Source organism: Mycothermus thermophilus (assembly GCF_041956435.1).
Source record: "Mycothermus thermophilus strain CBS 625.91 unplaced genomic scaffold VTJ04scaffold_2, whole genome shotgun sequence".
Taxonomy (NCBI): Eukaryota; Fungi; Ascomycota; class Sordariomycetes; order Sordariales; family Chaetomiaceae; genus Mycothermus; species Mycothermus thermophilus.
Genome location: NW_027191428.1, coordinates 2,098,422 through 2,114,995, shown reverse-complemented (window position 1 = coordinate 2,114,995; position 16,574 = coordinate 2,098,422). Strand labels below are relative to the sequence as shown.

General features: G+C 59.1%; 7 protein-coding genes across 7 annotated transcripts; 3 read left to right on the top strand and 4 right to left on the bottom strand.

The window, feature by feature from the left end:
- Window positions 1–567: 567 nt before the first annotated feature.
- On the top strand, window positions 568–1,818 carry VTJ04DRAFT_2919 (uncharacterized protein; the record flags this gene model as incomplete). The annotated part of the gene is made up of 2 exons (XM_069360761.1): window positions 568–914; window positions 981–1,818. The coding sequence occupies 2 exons, from the start codon at window positions 568–570 to the stop codon at window positions 1,816–1,818; spliced, it is 1,185 nt and encodes a 394-aa protein (XP_069221440.1).
- Window positions 1,819–2,050: 232 nt separating this feature from the next.
- On the bottom strand, window positions 2,051–3,316 carry VTJ04DRAFT_2918 (uncharacterized protein; the record flags this gene model as incomplete). Its single annotated transcript, XM_069360760.1, has 1 exon — window positions 2,051–3,316. One exon carries the CDS (start codon window positions 3,314–3,316, stop codon window positions 2,051–2,053), a length of 1,266 nt encoding a protein of 421 aa, XP_069221439.1.
- A 495-nt stretch (window positions 3,317–3,811) lies between these two features.
- Window positions 3,812–6,358, top strand: VTJ04DRAFT_2917 (uncharacterized protein; the record flags this gene model as incomplete). The annotated part of the gene is made up of 1 exon (XM_069360759.1): window positions 3,812–6,358. The coding sequence occupies one exon, from the start codon at window positions 3,812–3,814 to the stop codon at window positions 6,356–6,358; it is 2,547 nt and encodes an 848-aa protein (XP_069221438.1).
- Window positions 6,359–6,516: 158 nt separating this feature from the next.
- On the bottom strand, window positions 6,517–7,884 carry VTJ04DRAFT_2916 (uncharacterized protein; the record flags this gene model as incomplete). Its single annotated transcript, XM_069360758.1, has 1 exon — window positions 6,517–7,884. One exon carries the CDS (start codon window positions 7,882–7,884, stop codon window positions 6,517–6,519), a length of 1,368 nt encoding a protein of 455 aa, XP_069221437.1.
- Window positions 7,885–8,462: 578 nt separating this feature from the next.
- On the bottom strand, window positions 8,463–11,432 carry VTJ04DRAFT_2915 (uncharacterized protein; the record flags this gene model as incomplete). Its single annotated transcript, XM_069360757.1, has 1 exon — window positions 8,463–11,432. One exon carries the CDS (start codon window positions 11,430–11,432, stop codon window positions 8,463–8,465), a length of 2,970 nt encoding a protein of 989 aa, XP_069221436.1.
- A 2,271-nt stretch (window positions 11,433–13,703) lies between these two features.
- VTJ04DRAFT_2914 (uncharacterized protein) lies at window positions 13,704–15,665 on the bottom strand (the record flags this gene model as incomplete). The annotated part of the gene is made up of 2 exons (XM_069360756.1): window positions 13,704–14,851; window positions 15,104–15,665. 2 exons carry the CDS (start codon window positions 15,663–15,665, stop codon window positions 13,704–13,706), a joined length of 1,710 nt encoding a protein of 569 aa, XP_069221435.1.
- Window positions 15,666–15,779: 114 nt separating this feature from the next.
- Window positions 15,780–16,044, top strand: VTJ04DRAFT_2913 (uncharacterized protein; the record flags this gene model as incomplete). The annotated part of the gene is made up of 2 exons (XM_069360755.1): window positions 15,780–15,817; window positions 15,870–16,044. The coding sequence occupies 2 exons, from the start codon at window positions 15,780–15,782 to the stop codon at window positions 16,042–16,044; spliced, it is 213 nt and encodes a 70-aa protein (XP_069221434.1).
- Between the last annotated feature and the right edge of the window lie 530 nt (window positions 16,045–16,574).

Here is a 16,574-nt window from a genome sequence, read left to right as displayed (position 1 = left end):
TTTTTTTCTGCAGAATCTGGGCAAAGCCCATGGTCATGGAACTGTCCACAGTTGTTTTCTTTGCTTGGATTTGTTGATGTTGAGGCTCGGCGCTTCCCAAAAATGTCAACTTCAGGAAGGGTGGCTGATCGTTCTTCCTGAGATCCCTGTCCGCCAAGCAGACTCCACGGTCCCATCCAACCCTAACCCTCCAAGCCCCACCCCTCAGCCCAGCCTTGCCTGAGCCAAGCCTTCGACATGGAGAGCCTCGACCATCCATGAACCATGCCGAGACAGACATCTCCAACATCACGACAACCACCTGCATCTACCAGCCAACGAACCTCAACACCATCGCAACCCCAAACACCGGCAACAAACACCAACACAAGCATGCAATAACCCACCCACCAACGCCAAACCAAAGAAAAACACACAACTATGTGACCCACTCTCCGACTGGACCATTAAAACCACCTACCCTCACCTTCCAACACCAACCCACCAACCCGTTTCGATCTCTCCCCTGGAGACCACCTATCTCACCACCCCACACCCGATCCTCGTTGCGGCAAGCCAGGGCCTAGTATGAGCGATGACCAACAAGACGCGGGCTCGACCTCCGCCGCGCCAGCGGCTGCCCATCAGCAACAGCAGCAACTTCCACGACCTGTGCCGTCAGCGTCAGCGTCAGCGTCCGCGGCTGGGACGGCGGCGGCGCAACCACGGCGGTCTTCTAGCGCCGGCAGCAGCAACAACAACAATAATGACGACAACAGCAGCAGCAGCAGCAGCGATGACGAGGACTCTCCATCCCAACAGCGGACAAGACGACACCGACAAGCGCTAGCCAAAAAGCTTGAATACATCACCCACCTCCAAAAGAGCCTCGACATGCTCGTCGTAGCGTACATATGTGTTTTATATTCCATGGAGTACGTAATCACCGTCATTCCCTACCACCACCAAACTCCAACAACACTAACCAATGCTCCAAAAAGAACATCCATCCTCCGCCTCCTCCTCCGTCTCCTCCCGCACTTCTCCTTCCTCACACCCAAAGACTCCCTCCTCCCCCCGCCTTTGCTCTTCCCCACCGCCGCCGCCGACCAAGGCCCCGTCTACACCATGTTCACCCCGACCCTCCTTTGCGTGCTCACCCACCTCTTTTTTTCTCTCCCGCAAGCCGGCGAGGCCTCGCGCGGGTACCTGCACGGCGGGGTGATTATCGATTTCATCGGCCAACGTCCCCCGCGGTCGCGGCTCGCGTTTTTGCTGCTGGATTTGGTCATTCTGGGATTGCAGTGCCTGATGCTGGCGGTGAAGAGGGAGAGGGACGGGTTGAGGAGGCTGGTGTTGCCATCCTTGGGGACGGCGCGGTCGGGTTCGGGGTCGGGGTCTTCTAATACTGGGGAGCAAACGGGGACGGCGTCGACGACGCAGGACCATGATGCCGAAGAGCGCGGGGTTAGGAGGGATGAGGAGGACGGTGGGATCGAGATGCAGCCGTTGTCTGCTGCGGACGTCGGCGGGAGAGGACGTCACGGTGGTGGTGGCGGCGGCGATGATGGGGATGATAATAACAACGACGACGATGGAGGAGACGATGGCACGTACGCGTCGGCCGCGGCGAGTGCGGATCCCCTGGACCTGATCCGGTCCGGGAATGCGGTACTGGCCAACTTCCATGTGGCCCATGCCGTGCGGATGGGGAGCGCCGTCGCTGGTGCCGCCGGTGCCGCTTCCTCGCCGCTGCAGACGGTCCGATACGGCGCCACCCTGGCCGCGCGCGCTGCTCAAAGGAGAGCGAGGCTCATGAGGACGCGCCAGCAAAGGTAGCAGCGGCTGCACCACCGCCGGCCGTCGTGTGGTGGTGCGCGCACTTTTGGTTTCTTCTGATGAGTTTCTGTGTAATATGGGCATGTGTGTCTGTGTATGTGTATTATATCATGAGCCGGGCCGTCGTGCCATGCCACAAGATACCACCACCTTTGTGATGCGACTTGGTGAACATAGCATGTATCGGTGTACCCGGGAAAGAAGGCGATTCGGAATGAATACCAATTGATGATTATGCCACCTTCCTGCCTACGTTGCCGACACCCGTGCCCTTGACCGAGACTATCAAATCGCCTCGGCTGCTGCTGCTGCTTCCATCCTCTTCATCGTCGTCGCCGCTCACATCGTCCTTGGCGTCACGTATGCCCCAGCTTGCCGCGCCAAACTTCTTGAGGTCCCTGGCCAACTGTATCATCTCCTCGCGGGCCATGACCTCGCGCCCGAGGCGTACGCGGCCCACATCCTCCGACCCCATCGCCATCAGGGTGAGCACGGTGGGCGCCGACGCCGCCATGACACACCCGCCCTGGGCGATGACCTCGAGCAGCTGGTAGGCGCAGCGCGTTCCGATATCCTCGGGCACGACGCCGCCTTCTGACGGGGCGACCTCGTCGGCGGCATAAATCACACCCTCGGCGCTCGACTCGGCGACCAGGCTCAGCCCGAACCCGATGCCCGTCTTCCTCTTGTGCGAGCTGCCCTTCTCGGCGACGAGCGGTGCCGGGTCGTACTGCGCGGCGACGTGCACATCGGGGACGAGCTGGTTTAGCACGGCGCGCGCCGCCGTGATCATGCGGTTGTTGTGGCTGGCCGCGACGCCCGTGCAATAGGCGACGCCGCGGACGCGGCGCACGCGGCCCGGCGGGCGGTGCAGGTGCAGCGTCTTGGGCAGGCGCACCTGGCTCGCGAAGCGCATCTCGACGACGCCGCCGCCGCCTTTGCCGCCCGGGCCGGCGCACGAGCGCGCCAGCACGCGCAGCTCGATGCGCGCGGGCGGGATGCCGAAGAGGCCGTACAAGGGCAGCACGGCGGTTCGGAAGGTGTCGATGGACAGGTCGCCGGCGCCGTGGGTCGCGGAGGTGATGACGCCGGGCCCGGTGAAGCGGACGTTCATGTGGGCTTTGGAAAAGGGGGCGAGGAGGGCGAGGGGGATGAGGAAGTAGGTGACGGAACGGGTGCAGGTGGCGGGGAGGACGTGCTCGATGGCGTCGCTGGCTAGGGAGGCGCCGAGGCCTGGGACGGTGCCAGTGATGAGACCCGGCTGGTAGGTGATGGTGGTGCCGCTGTACGAGACATCGATGACGCTGCCGTTGGTGACGGACTCGAGCAGGCGCAGGAACGAGACCTCGTGCGGCGCGAGGCCCGGGTTGGTGGCGGAGGAAGAGCGGATCTTGGAGATGTGGACGGGCCGGCCGGTGAGGGTGGCCAGGACGAGGCGTTGGGTGAAGCCGCGGTGGCCTGTGAAGCGGACAAATTCTGGTCTTGAATTGCCGGACATGGTAGTGTTGTTGGTATGTGGTGGAGGGAGGAGGTGGTGGAATGAGAAGAAAGAAAAGAATGACGGGAAGAGCTGAAGCAGGAACCTCAGGAAGCAAGAAGCAGGAAGCAGCGCTTCAATTGATGGAGCTCCAAAATCCAGAAATTTTGGAGGGACCAGGCCATTCTGCCGGGCGGTGAGACCTTGCAGCTGCTTATCGACCACACATGGCTGGCTGATAAGAGACTCAGGTGGGGCGCCCCACAAAAAAAGATGCATACAGATGGATGGAGACTGCAAGAGACAAGACGAGGCAACTTATTCCGAACTTCTCAATACTAATACAATACACTCAAGTGACCACGGCACCATCCATCTCACCCCCTGTTCGAATGGATTTTGTGTCCGGTTGATCCTATCTCGTTTCGTCATTTCTTCTTCTACCCAGCATCTCGCATGATGTGGACACACCTTCGCAGAAGCGCCCGCACCCTCCAATAGTCCTCCAACCCCACGATGCCGCCCCCGCGGACACTGGCCCTCGATCTGGGGCGACGAAGCAGCTATATCTGCAAGGCCTGCCTCGCCAGTCTCCAACCAGCCGGGCCGCGCCCCTGGATTACCAGACAGCCCTCCAGGCCATCCTCGAGCTCTTCCCGAAGGCTCCCTCCGCCACCACCACCCCGCTCACAAAACACCCAAGATATCCCCGATCCAGCCGACCTCGAACGGATCCTCCTGGAAGAGTACGAACGCGGCCCCGAAATCCCCTCATCGTCCACGGACCTCGACATTAAATACTTCAATGCCGAGCCTGACGGCAAGCTCACTCGACTCAAAGACAATGACGACTTTGACGTGGCCGCCAGCGGCCTGGACGACGAAGTTAAGAGGGCCATCACGCACCTCGAAAACGAGATGATGAAGATGGGCAGGATGCTGAAGAGCATCGAGGAACAGGGGAGCAAGGACAAGGCAGATGCCCTGCGCCGGCAGTTCAAGAAGACGCTGCGGCTGCAGTACAAGGGCAAGACGGGGCCCGAAGGGGAATCGTACGGCGTGCTCCGCATTACCGGCTTTAGCGGTCAGAAGCAGCGGACCGTCAGAGACCTAAACGCCTTCCTGGCGCGCGACAGCGTTGTCGCCGGCGGAGTCCCCAAGTCCAAGGACGTATCCGACTGCTGGAAGTACTACTCGGCGGCGAGGAGGACTCTGGCGACAGCGTGGGAGAACGTGCCCCGCGAGGTCTGGGACTTTTTGTGGATGATCCTGTCATGGGAAGGAGACGGCGTCGAGAACCCCAATCGCATGGACCACATCTTTATCCTGGCGAGGGACATGCAGTCCGCCGGCGTGCCCCTGCGCGACTCGCAGCAGCTCCTCGCCATCGAAGCCATGTTCATCCAGGGATGGAGGGAAGAGGCTATTGAGGCATGGAAGAAGGCCGTCGTCACGCTCGGGTCCAAACGGGAGACCTTCGTCGACTACTACGAGCTGGGCGTCCGCATGTTCTGTGAACACGGGGACACGGACCGAGCTCTACGCGCAGCCGAGACGCTGCTCCGATCATCGCATCCGCCTAATGCCCGCATCCTCCTCCCCGTTATTCGCGCGCTGGCCGCCAAGAAGGCTACCGTCGACGAAGCCTGGGAGACATACGTCAACATGCGCACGCTCTTGGGCGAGACGATAACCATCGAAGACTATGACGAGATCATTGGGATCTTCCTGGGCTCTGACAACATGGAGTATGCCCTTCAAGCCTTCGTCGACATGATGTTCTCCAACGCCGTCGACATCCGCGGCAAAACGAAACTGCCACTGGCTGTCGGCAACCACTTCTTCATCGGAAAGTGGCTGAAGAGGCTCATCGGAGCGGGTGATCTGGAGGGCGCCTACAAGGTGGTGGTGTATGTGCAATCCAAGGGCATCACGCCGCCACCTATCCAGCTCAACGGCCTCATCGGGGCATGGCTGCGGTCGGGAACCGCAGAGAACCAGGAAAAGGCCGAGGAGCTCGCCTGGGCCATGATCCAGGCCCGTCTCGACTACGTTGCCCTGCGCCAGCGGCGGCAGGGCGTCCTTCGATTCCACCTAACAGCCGATAAGTACACCACCACCTCCACCAACAACGAAGACTCCCAAGACGCCCAACCCGAACCAGTGTATCACTGCCGCACCCCAGCCACTGCCGAAACCTTCTCCATCCTCGCCGAAAACTACTGCACCCGCGGCCTGCACGACCGCCTCAAAGAACTCTTCAAGGTCCTCAAACAGGCCGAGGTCGGCCCTACCAGCTTCCTCATGAACCAAATCATTCGCTCCTACTCGCAAAACGGCGAAGCCGCCGAGGCCGTGCGCCTGTACCGCGTCATGACGACGGAACAAGGCGTGCGCCCCGACGGACACACCTTCCTGACCCTCTTCAACAGCCTGTCGGTCAACCGCCTCATCCAACGCGACCCAGACCTCGCCCGCAAGGACATCGCCGCCGCGCGCGGCTTCTTTCGCGACATGGTGGTCGCCGACTGGACCTTCGACACCCCCGAAATCTTTGTCCAGCTGCCCCGCACCATCCTCTTCAGCCTGCTCAAGGCGCGCGACTACCCCGGCATGATCGTCGCGGCGCGCGCGATGCGCGAGATCTTCTCGTTCCACCCGACCGAGGCGCTGCTCGTCGAGATGGCGTCGGGCGCGGGGAGCCTGCTGGTCCGCACGCGCAGGAACCTGGAGCGGGTCGTCACCGGGCGGCGGACCATCGAGGCGCTGATTCGCAAGTTCCGCAACGACCTGCTGCGCGCGGGCCACCCAGGCGACGAGCTGACGCCGGAAGAGCAGGAAGCGGAGTTGCACTTTGTGCTGGAGAAGTGGATCCTCATCAAAGCTGGGACGCCGGCCGCGACGGAGGAGCAGTTGCGCCCGCACCTGGAGGACGCGGCGAGGGAGATGGGGGTGTATGATATCGTGGTAAGGAAGGATAGGGAAGAGATTGAGAGACGGAGGAAGTTGGATAGGAAGGGATTTGGAGGGCTGGTGGAGGGGCAAGGGGCGCAGGAGGAGTGAGGATGTAAAACTACCTGTGTAAACTGTACAATATTATAGACGAACCATATCATGAATGACATTCTCGACCATGGCTTTCATCGTAATCATCATTATATGCCTATGTCTAATTTCATTCCTTCCTCCCTCCCTCATCACCAACTACACTTAAACCAGCTCTACTCATGCTCCTCCTCGGTCAAACCAGGACACCCCTCCATGCCCTCATCTGGATACCTATACTTACACCAAAAACAATACCTATACTCCTTCCTCAGATATTCCAGCACCCTGCGCAACCTTTCCTCCACAGGCAGCGCGTTGAAATCGTCCAGTTCCGGGTCCTCCTCGTCCAAATCCTCCGCCAGAGCAGCCACATACGACGACTTCTTGGGGCGGTCGTTGTCGTCGATATCCCGGCCGAGGGCCATGCGGTCGTCGGAGTCGGAGTCGGAGCCGGAGTTGTAGTCAGGAAGTCGTGTTTTGGTTTTGGGTTTGTGAAGCCGGGGCCGTGAGGATGGGTTTTGTTCCTCGTCCTCCTCCTCCTCCTCCTCCTCCTCCGCGGGAGAGATGAGCGAGGATGGCCTGGCCAACCCATACTCCAAATCCCGCCGCATCTTTGCGTCCCGCTCGCTCTCCTCCCGCGCGCGGACCAGTCCGCGGTATTCCACGGGTATGCTGCGCAACAGCTTGGCCTCTCCCCTAACCACACCCCTTCCGCCTTCTCCTGCTACTTCCTCCTCCTCCCTCTCCCTAGCCATCCGCTCCGCGACACGTTGCGCCGCCTCGAACTGCCGAGTGAGTCTGGCTTCCTCGCGCTCGCGGGCGATGCGGGCGCGGTAGGCGGCCGGGTCGACGTCCTCTTTGCGGAGACGCTTGGCTTCGTCCGAGGAGGAGATGGAATCGAAGGCCTCGTGGAGCTGGCGCTTGCGCTCGCTTTCCAGGCCGATGCCGGAGCGGTCGTTTTCGGGGCGGATGTGCAGACGGATGGGCTCCGGAATGGTGGTGGTGGGTTTTTTCTGTTGCTGTTGAGCAGCAGCTTTTGGTGCTGCTGTTGTTGTGTTCTCGTTCGTGTCCGAGTCCGGCGCAGCGGACGTCTTTTCCCCAGAAGACGAAGCAGCAGCATTCCCATCCCCACCACCACCACCACCATCTTCACTCTCCTTCCTCCTCCCCAAACTCCCCCCCACAAACCCCATCTTCTCCATCATCTTCAGCCCTTTACTCCTCGGCATCCGCTCAAACAGCGAGGTCCTCAACGCCTCCTCTCGCCTCTGTTCCGCTTCGGCCTCGAGTTCGGCCTTGGACTTTGGTCGGGCGCGGGCTTCAGCCTCGCGTTTGAGTCGCAGCCGGCGCTGGAGCGAGGTCTCGCACCGCGGCGCCTCGGAGCCGAGGAGGGAGGATGAGGAAGGGGCGTCGGGGAGGAGCATGGTCATGTAATCCTCTTCTTCCTCTTCTCCGGCTTCGTCCTTTGAGGGTTGGGGTTTGGTTGGGGGGTTGGAGATGATGGATTTGGAGCGGGGTGGGGGTTTGAATGGGGGTGGCATGGTGACCTGGGTGGTGTTGTGATGGGTTGTTGATGGTGTTTTGATGGTTTGTTTGTTGTTGGTGTGAGTGGTGCGGTTGAAGGAGCAAAGAGAGTTGAGAATTGCAAAAATATGAGAGATGAGGATGGGTTGCGTGGGGAGGAGCTTGGTTCAGGATTTATTTCGATGACGCGGTCGGTCAAGAAACATGTCACTGGCTTGTCCCCAAAATTGATGAAGATGGATGATGAAGGTGAAAGACGTCTGAAATGCTGGTCGTGATGTTGACATTGAGCTTGGAAACACAGCTACTTCCGGGTTAGGGTTGGACGTGATGGGTGACGACAGGCCTCGAAGTACATGCATACCATCAGAGTCTACAATCTAATATATGGACCGCAACTCGAGATTTTAGATCACTTCCTTGAAGCCTTCAAGAATCCAGCTGCTAGATTTGGTATCTGGTATTCCGGGTATGGAACAACAGGTAGAGCAAACCTATTCCTCCTCCCTTCTACCTTCTTTCCCCAGACCACCCAACCTCATCTCTCCACCGTCACTACGCCTCAGAGCCTCCCATACACCAAGTGCCCAAGCATTCACACTCCCACGCCATAAAACACCGACACCGCCGCCAGCCTCCTCCCCCTGCCATCCCACAACGACCGACAGGGAACCACCGGCCCTCCCAACTCCCTCTCCCCGGAACCCTCCCCATCCTTCCCAACCCCATCTCGCAGCACGCTCGCATCCACATATCTCACCAACACCGCCGGCTTCATCACTCCCTCGCCTCCGCCAACCCGCTCCACAACCTTGTCCAACACCGCCTCAGCAAACGCGGCGACGCCCTTGATGCCTTGGAGCTGAGACGACGACGCCTCAAATGGCTGGGCTACCACCGTTTGGATAAAGGACATCTTCTCTGCTGCCGCCGCTATTGCCGCCTCCTCACCCTCGTCATCGCTATCCTCTCCCCGTTGTTGTCGGCGGGTCTGTCCAGAGGGGACAACAACCTGCCACACCTCCGCCTCTACTTCTGTCTCTGCCGCTGCCTCATTCACAGCCTCGTCGTCACCTCCTCCTATTCCAGGAAGAGGAACGCGCACTCTCCCTTGGCGAACAACCACGCTCTTCTCTGCCGCATTAGCGACGCCAAAGTGCGCGTGCCACTCCACGCCTGCGTTGCGCGGGAGGGAGTCGACTTCGACCGCGAACACAGGAGGTATGAGAAGAGGGTTCGATGATGATGAGCTCGTCGTATCAACTGCGGAAAGGATTCGGTGTTCCGGTAGGAGCGTGTCAGCACCAGTGCGGGCGGACGTTCCGTCCCCTCCGCCTGCTGTAGAGGTGTAAGTCATGTACTGCGGGTTGAACTTTCTGTCCCAGATATCCGGTCCGTCTTCCTCCTCCTCGTCCTCTTCGTCATCGTCTTGACGACGACGAGGGGCATGAGCAGCCCACCACGCCCGCGCGGCAAGCCTCGCTTTCTTTTTCATCCCTTCCATATCCGATTGTGTCCCTGAAGTGGTAATACTGGCAGGGAAGTACGCCACCGCGCTCGTCCACCGCTGCACGTCCGTATCAATCCCGATCCGCCACAGATGCTGGAGTGCGAGGGCAACTTGGAACTTCAAATTGTCTTCTTCATCCCCGCCCGCCTTCCGCACCGGAACCTCCATACTCGCCGGAACCAGCGGGATCTGCCCGGCGATACTCACCAATCTCGGGCCCGAACCAGACGCAGCCTCAGACTCGGACTCGCGGTTCTTACCGGCGAGGCAGCTCGCGACAGGGAATCCAACCGCCTGGCTGTACGGCCCAATGTTCGCCGGCGCCCAGTACGATCTGCTCTGCACGTGGAGGCCGTGGCGTTGGGAAGGAGGCAGACCCCCCGTGTGGACGAGGAGGTTGACGACAATGCTCGTCTCAACTGGGAGGGCCGAGCCGCAGGACACGGTGACGCGGGACGCGGGGTTGGGCGCGTCAAAGAGGGTGCCGTAGACGGCGTTGATGGCGGGGAAGTCGGACATGTGTCGGAGGAGGACGGTGGCGGCTAGGATGGAGGATGGGGAGAGGGAGAGGTGCTGGAGCCGGGACCGGATTTGGGAGATGATGGAGTGGGTTTCTTCTTGGATGGTGGTTGTTGGCTGGCAGCTGGTGAAGGACCAGAGTTGGAGATGAGTTGGGACGGAAGATGAGGAGAAGGTTGGCTGGAGAGGCCATGGCTCTTCCGAAGCCGACTCAACCGTCTCACTTTCTTCTTCTCTCAACGTCTGTAGCACCAACGCAAACTTGGGATCCAACACATCCGGAATCCTCACACGAAGCTTTTCCTCCCCACCACCTCCCGCGCTCTCCCTTTTATCCTCCAGCCTACACTTGGTGATCCTCAACCACGCACTCCCCCCGCCCTCCCTGACAATACGCATATCCTTCTCCTCCACCACCACCCTCTTCTTAAACAACCTCGCTGGCCCATCCACCACAAGCGTCTCAAACTCCCCTCCCTCTCCAATAACCGCCGCGCCCACGTCCTCTCCCTCCCCAAACCTTCTCATCGCACGCGCCACCCTCGCCTTCCCCGCCGAGCTGGCCACGTTGGTCCACAGGAACGACTCGTCCAGGCCGCCGCTGGCAACCTTGATGATCCGGGCCTCGAGTCCCGCGGCGGCCATGTCGTCCAGCAACTGGGCGCCATCACCATGGGGCAGACTACTCGAAGAAGAAGAAACCGGGACGGGCGGCGGCAGGATGGGGAACTTCCACAGATACGCCAGCGGGGTGAGGCCGAGACGCAGGGCGACCGACTCGACGCGGGTGCGCTGGTAGGTGCTCAGGACGGCGCCGGCGCACAGGGCGTTGGCTTCCGGGTGGGCTTCCTTGATGGCTTGGAGGAGGGGGATCATGGATTCGGTTTCGTCCTCGGCATCCTCCTCATCCTCCGGGGCATCTTCCCGGGGCCGGCCGGCGGCGTCGGCGCCCGTGGTGGGGCGGCCGTGTCGTTGTCGGCCGTCATAGTCCTTCCCCTGGGTTTCCCGGCCGGTGATGGCTCGGCGGTACAGCGGGATGCCGGTGGCCTCGGCATAGAGGGGGATCACCTGGTGGCCCACCGTTTGGTACATGAAGCTGTTCAGGTCTCTTTCCTCGGCATCATCATCATCATCATCCTGGTCACCATGGCTGTTGTCGTTGTCGACTTGGGTCCGAGCGCCTGCCCCGGACGGAAGCATCTCATTTCCCTGATCCCCACCGCCGTGGCCCGACAGATTGGCGGTCGGGCCTGGACCCCCGTCGTCGGCGAACAGGGTCGGGGCCGGGGCCGGGGTGTGTTCCCCCAAGACGGAAGCGGCGTCGTCGGTGGCGGCGGCACTAACCGCTGGGGTGGCGGAGGTGGCGGCGGCCGGGGCATCTGGGGTAGGATCCCGAGAGCGAGCACGAGGAGGATGAAGGTTTGCGAGGGCGACGACGCGGTGGCCGTTGGCAAGGCAGTGGAGGAGCGAAAAGAAGCTGTCCTTGCCGCCCGAGATGAGGGCGATGACGTTGAGCCCGGGTTGGGCGGGCTCCATGTCGTCGGGTGCCTCGGCTTCGAGAAGATCCAAGACGCAGGAAATTAAGATTTCCTCATGGGAAATTCCCGGGCACTGTTGGTTACACTACACTACTGTATAGTAGCACCTGTGCGGGTTAGCGGAGTGAGAAGGGAAAACCCGACGTTGTATCCATTCTCAGTAAGTAATGAAATGAAAAACATGAATGCACTGTGCACTGTGTAAGTGAATTTCACGAGCAAAAAAGACAGAACAAACATTGAGCACAATTCGGAACCGGTGTGAGGCCGAAGTCGCGTAGATTTCCTTTTTCTCGGCTGTTCTTGTCTTCTTTCTTCACTTCACCGTCGATCGATGGCGGTGGAGCAAACCCATTTTTTGCGTTTGAAGCCAGAACACACTTCCATTCCAGAATCCGTCAAGATCAGCAGAGATTGGGAAAGAGTGTGGAATCCGCCAGGAAATGGTTTCCTCGCGCTAACGACACCAAAACCACCAACCTGGGCAGGTGGGGTACGGCCCGACTGTCTGGTGTTTGGGTCGCTGTTGCTGTTGCTGTTGCTGTTGCTGTCGGCGTCCTCGGATGGCGACAAGTCCCTTCCTTCCATTCATCCACCATCATGAGGTGAAGTGAACGAAACCTTGAACGGTTAGCCAGACTTCCCGAAATGGCCACCCGCAAACCACCAGAAAGAAAAAATCTGGAACCAAAATGCGCCACCGTGTGTCAACCCAAACCCACCAAAGCCAAAACCACACACATCTCCATCCCAATCAGAGAGGAAAAAGAAACACACCTGCGCCGGAGACAGTGCTTCCCGACCAGCCGGCCGACAGGCCCCAAACTGCCGGATGGATCCCAAACGCAAAAAACAAACACGAGAAAATGACACGGAGCAATTGATAACAAGTTTTGGGAAAAGACCCAGACACATGAACTGACGTCCAAAACGTTTCCGACCACCAAAGCAATCATTGACAACCATTGATTTCACTTCAGCAACAACTAACTAACCGTAACCACCAAGGCCCACCGAGAAAGCAACATCGGGGACCACACATTGACCGACATTGACCGACAAGGTGAGAGTGGTAACAAAATGTCGGTGATCACCGCTGTTGGTCGTGGGACCGGACAAGGATTGGGCATAAAGTTGTAACAGTCGGATGCTACTGTCACCGTGGTAATGGAAGCAAGAATCCAATATTCTTCAATTATTCCTCGGCAACCGTTGACATTAAGGAAGTAATATGTTTACTTGGTTGTTGCGGTGATGCATGAACTTGGATAGACGGTGAGCATCCGTCTGTCCGGAGTCTTTGTTTTGTGGGCAACCTGTCAAGCTTCATTTCGGAGTCTAGAACATCAACAACGCGAAAGTGATTCGCATAGGGTATTCCTGGAATCTATCACATGTCACTCAAACCGCAACTTAATTACCTTGCCTGGGGTAGAGGATACTGTGTAGTAGGCATTGCATACCAAAGTGGGAATGAAGGAGTCTCGCAACACACCACACCGCTTCATCTCCATATCCACAAGTCCAAAATATGACCATCGCAAAACAGAGGGAATCACCCAACCCTACCTTGTATGTACTTGCCGTGTCCGTACTGTACGTACAGTGAATCCAGAGGTTGCAACGACCCTAGAGGAAGAACAAACATCCGTTTTCCAACAGCGGGGGGATGGTTGTCATCAAGGGTCAAGTTCACAGAAAGCTCAACACCAGGGACAGTGAATGTCAAGAGTTACGAGTTGTATTTCCCCTCTCCTAAACCCTGTCGAGCACGCAAGCGCCATCGCGATGATGAAAAGCTCAAAGTATAAACACAGGCCAAAACAAAGATCAGGTTTACCAAATCCCATGATCCATCCATCCATCCATCCATCCCAAGCCGGCTTGTCCCAGCCAAAGTTGTGATCCCCTCCTCCCACCTGCTCCTCCAACCTTTTCCCCCTTCCCACCAAGAGTAGTAGTATGTATATACACCGAGTTGATGTGTGATGGAACCTGTTTCTCTCCCTCTCGTTTGCCCTGCCTTGCCTTGCCTTGCGCCCCCTCTCAGAATGCCCAAGTTTGAAAATCGTCATGGTTTGTTTTCGTCGTAAAGTACAAAATCGCGGGAATAAAGTTGCATAGCCCGTCGGTCGGCATGGGTGAAGAGTGTGCAAAGAAGCGAAACAATAAAAAAGTCGCAAAAATATTAAACTTGATATTGTTTGTAATCCTGCTGCTTTACTCCAGCAAGCAGCAGAATCGTACAAGCACACCATGGTATCTTGTTTTAGTCGCCACGCTTGCGCTTCTTCTTGCTGTTATCGCTCCCCTCATCCGAAGACGACATCTCGCTGCTGCTGCTGCCGCTGCTGCTGCCCGGCATCTCCGCAGCGACATGGAACAACACCTTGCCGAGGGTCGAGTAGTCATCGCCCGTCAGCGGCGCAGGAGCGCCCATCATGCCCATGGGGCCGTAGCCGTAGCCACCGGCAGCCACGGCGGCGGCGGCGTGCGCGGCGGCCACCGCGTCCGGGTCGTCGACCAGGTTCATAACGATGGCGCCCGACCCGTGGGTGCGCGCGTGCTGCGCGAGGTTGTCGGAGCGTGAGAACTTCTTGCCGCACTCGTTGCACTCGAAGGGCTTCTCCTGCGTGTGCAGCGAGCGGTAGTGGCGCTTGAGGTGCTCCTGCCGGCGGAAGCGGCGGTTGCACAGGTCGCAGACGAACGTCTTGGACGGGTCCTCGGTCAGGGACTGCTTACGCCCGCGGCGACTGGTGGGCGCCGGCAGGGCACTGGGGCCGGCCGTCTCGGACCCGGAGGTGGTCGACTCGGACGAGCCCGTCTTGGTCTCGGTCGCCGTGCTGCTGCCGTTGCTGGCGGTGTCTTGGGGCTGGGGAGACTGGCTCTGGGCACTGCCGGCCTGGGAGGCGGATTCCGCGGCGGTGCTCATGCTGGGCGTCGAGGCGTTCTTCTTCTGACGCTTGGACCGGTGAGAATCGGAGTCTTCGGTAGTGAAAAGGATGGGTTCCGCGTCGTCGCCGCCGAGGTTGACGAGGCCGTTGACGAAGTCGTCCTCCGAGTCGAGCTCCGAAAGGGAGTCGAAGGGAAGGCTGTCGGAGAGTTGGGAGTTGAAGTCAAAGGAGGAAGAGTCGGGCGAGATGCAAGGCGTGGCGCCGCGAAGAACGAATTTTTGATCCTCGTCCTCACCAGCGCAGAGAGTGGGAAGGGCGGAAAACTCCGGGGCAAGAGTAGAATTGACGGTGCCGACGGTGAGGTTGCGCGGGTCGCAGAAGGAATCGTCGGAGGAAACCGAGCGGGCGTACGGTGAGGGAGAAGGGGACAGGGACGGGCAGGTGGATGGAGGAGAAAGCCTGTCGATGGATTGCGAGTTCAGGGTAGCAGTCTTGTTCGTCTGTGTGTTCGAGGGGAGAAACACTGCATCGAGTCCAATCGTCAGTGATAAAGTTCCATTTTTGGAATTGAAAGGCTTGTTGTGAGTGGAAGGAGCTGCAGCACGCCGAGCCAGGGAACCTAGCAGGGGCCTCCATCTTTTCTTCAGCGCCCGAGCGCTGAGACTTGAATGGCAACCTGAAACCCCACCTCCTTTGAGGTCTCAACTCCAACTCGGCACAACCACCACACATTGACAAAAACAATTGAAAATAAAGAAATGCATTCAATACTCACCAGGCGTCAATGGTGGCGAAGCGCATCCAGACCAATCCAGGGTCGGGAACGGCTCAAGCTCGCCGTCGAGGTCGCCAAAGTCCTTGCCGTCCAGGCCCGAGAACATGGGGTTCAGCGGGGTCTGGAGAGCCTCAGCGCAGCTGCTCGGGCTGTTGATGACGCTGCTGGACGCCGAGGACGTGAGCGGCGGGGTCGCGGGGGAGTAGGCGGAGAGCCCGTCGACGTCGCCAAACTCAGTGTCCAGCACAATGGTCGGCTTGATGGAGATGGGCACGGGGGACGCCAGCGGGGTCAGCGCCGACGGGAGGACCGTCATCATCGGGGCGCTGGTGGGGGCGGCGGTGTTGCTGCTGTTGCTCGGCGCCTTGGGCAGGAGCGGCGGCTGTGAGCACGATGACCCGGGCCTCGAGTAGACGGGGGTCGACGGCAGCGGCGGAACCACGGGGAGCATGGGCATCTGAGGAATGAAGCGTCCTTGTTGCCGGCCCTCGGCGGTGGCCTCGGGAGTGTAATAGAAGAAAGCAGCGCCGTTCAGCGGCTGTGATGTCATCATGTTCTCCATGTTTGTGATGCTACATCGTGGTGATTGCCATCAGCCATCCTGTCCCGTAACCAATTCCCCCTGTGTGTCCCCAGGGCTGCTGAGAAGCGTGGGTGACAAACCAGTTCGTGGTGTATGCAGTCTATCTCGTGGTCGTTATCTCTCTCACACTCGTGATTTAGGTATTATTAAGTATGTATGTGTATATGGGTCGTCGGTACGTAGTATGTATACAAGTGGTCGTCACGGCGTCGTCGTGGATCGGCAATGGCCAAAGGATGGTGGTGTATCGGTCCCGGTGTGTCTAAGGAATGGATGGCAGGCTGTGATCCGTAGGATACAACAACTCGCCGGCTTATGGGTCTCGAGGGGTCTTGGTGTTGTACATGAACTCGTCTAGGAAGGAGGATTGCTCAACAGCTCTCTCTTCGCTATCGTGGCATGGGATGGGTAGGCAAGGAGTGGTGAGTTGGTGAGCAGGTTGCCTCTAGACGGGGAGTCTTGTGGAAATGAAGGGCAGGAATTGGTATTCCAAAAAAGGTCTCGAGGCCAAAAAGAAACGGAACCGACAGATAAGAAGAAGAAGTAGTAGTAGAGAGAGAGAGAGAGAGAGATCACGCGTCCGAGGTCGAGAGATCAGCCCGGGAGTGTGGAGGTTGATGAGAAGAAGCGGGAGAGGGAATCCTGGGCAGCATAACTATACATACCGGCCACGAAGGTGTTCCTCTCAGTCCAACGACACACACCACGGGTGTGGCTATCGTTGGCTGCGGATGGCTCGACGCCGACACTTGAGGCCCAACCCAACCCCATGCGTCTCGCTTGGATGGGACCGCATGGGCCAGGACTCTAGGACCCATGGAGGGACCCGACCCGCTTGGCCCCATGCGGCCTGACCCATGCGCCCTCCATCTGCATCTTCTGGAGGGT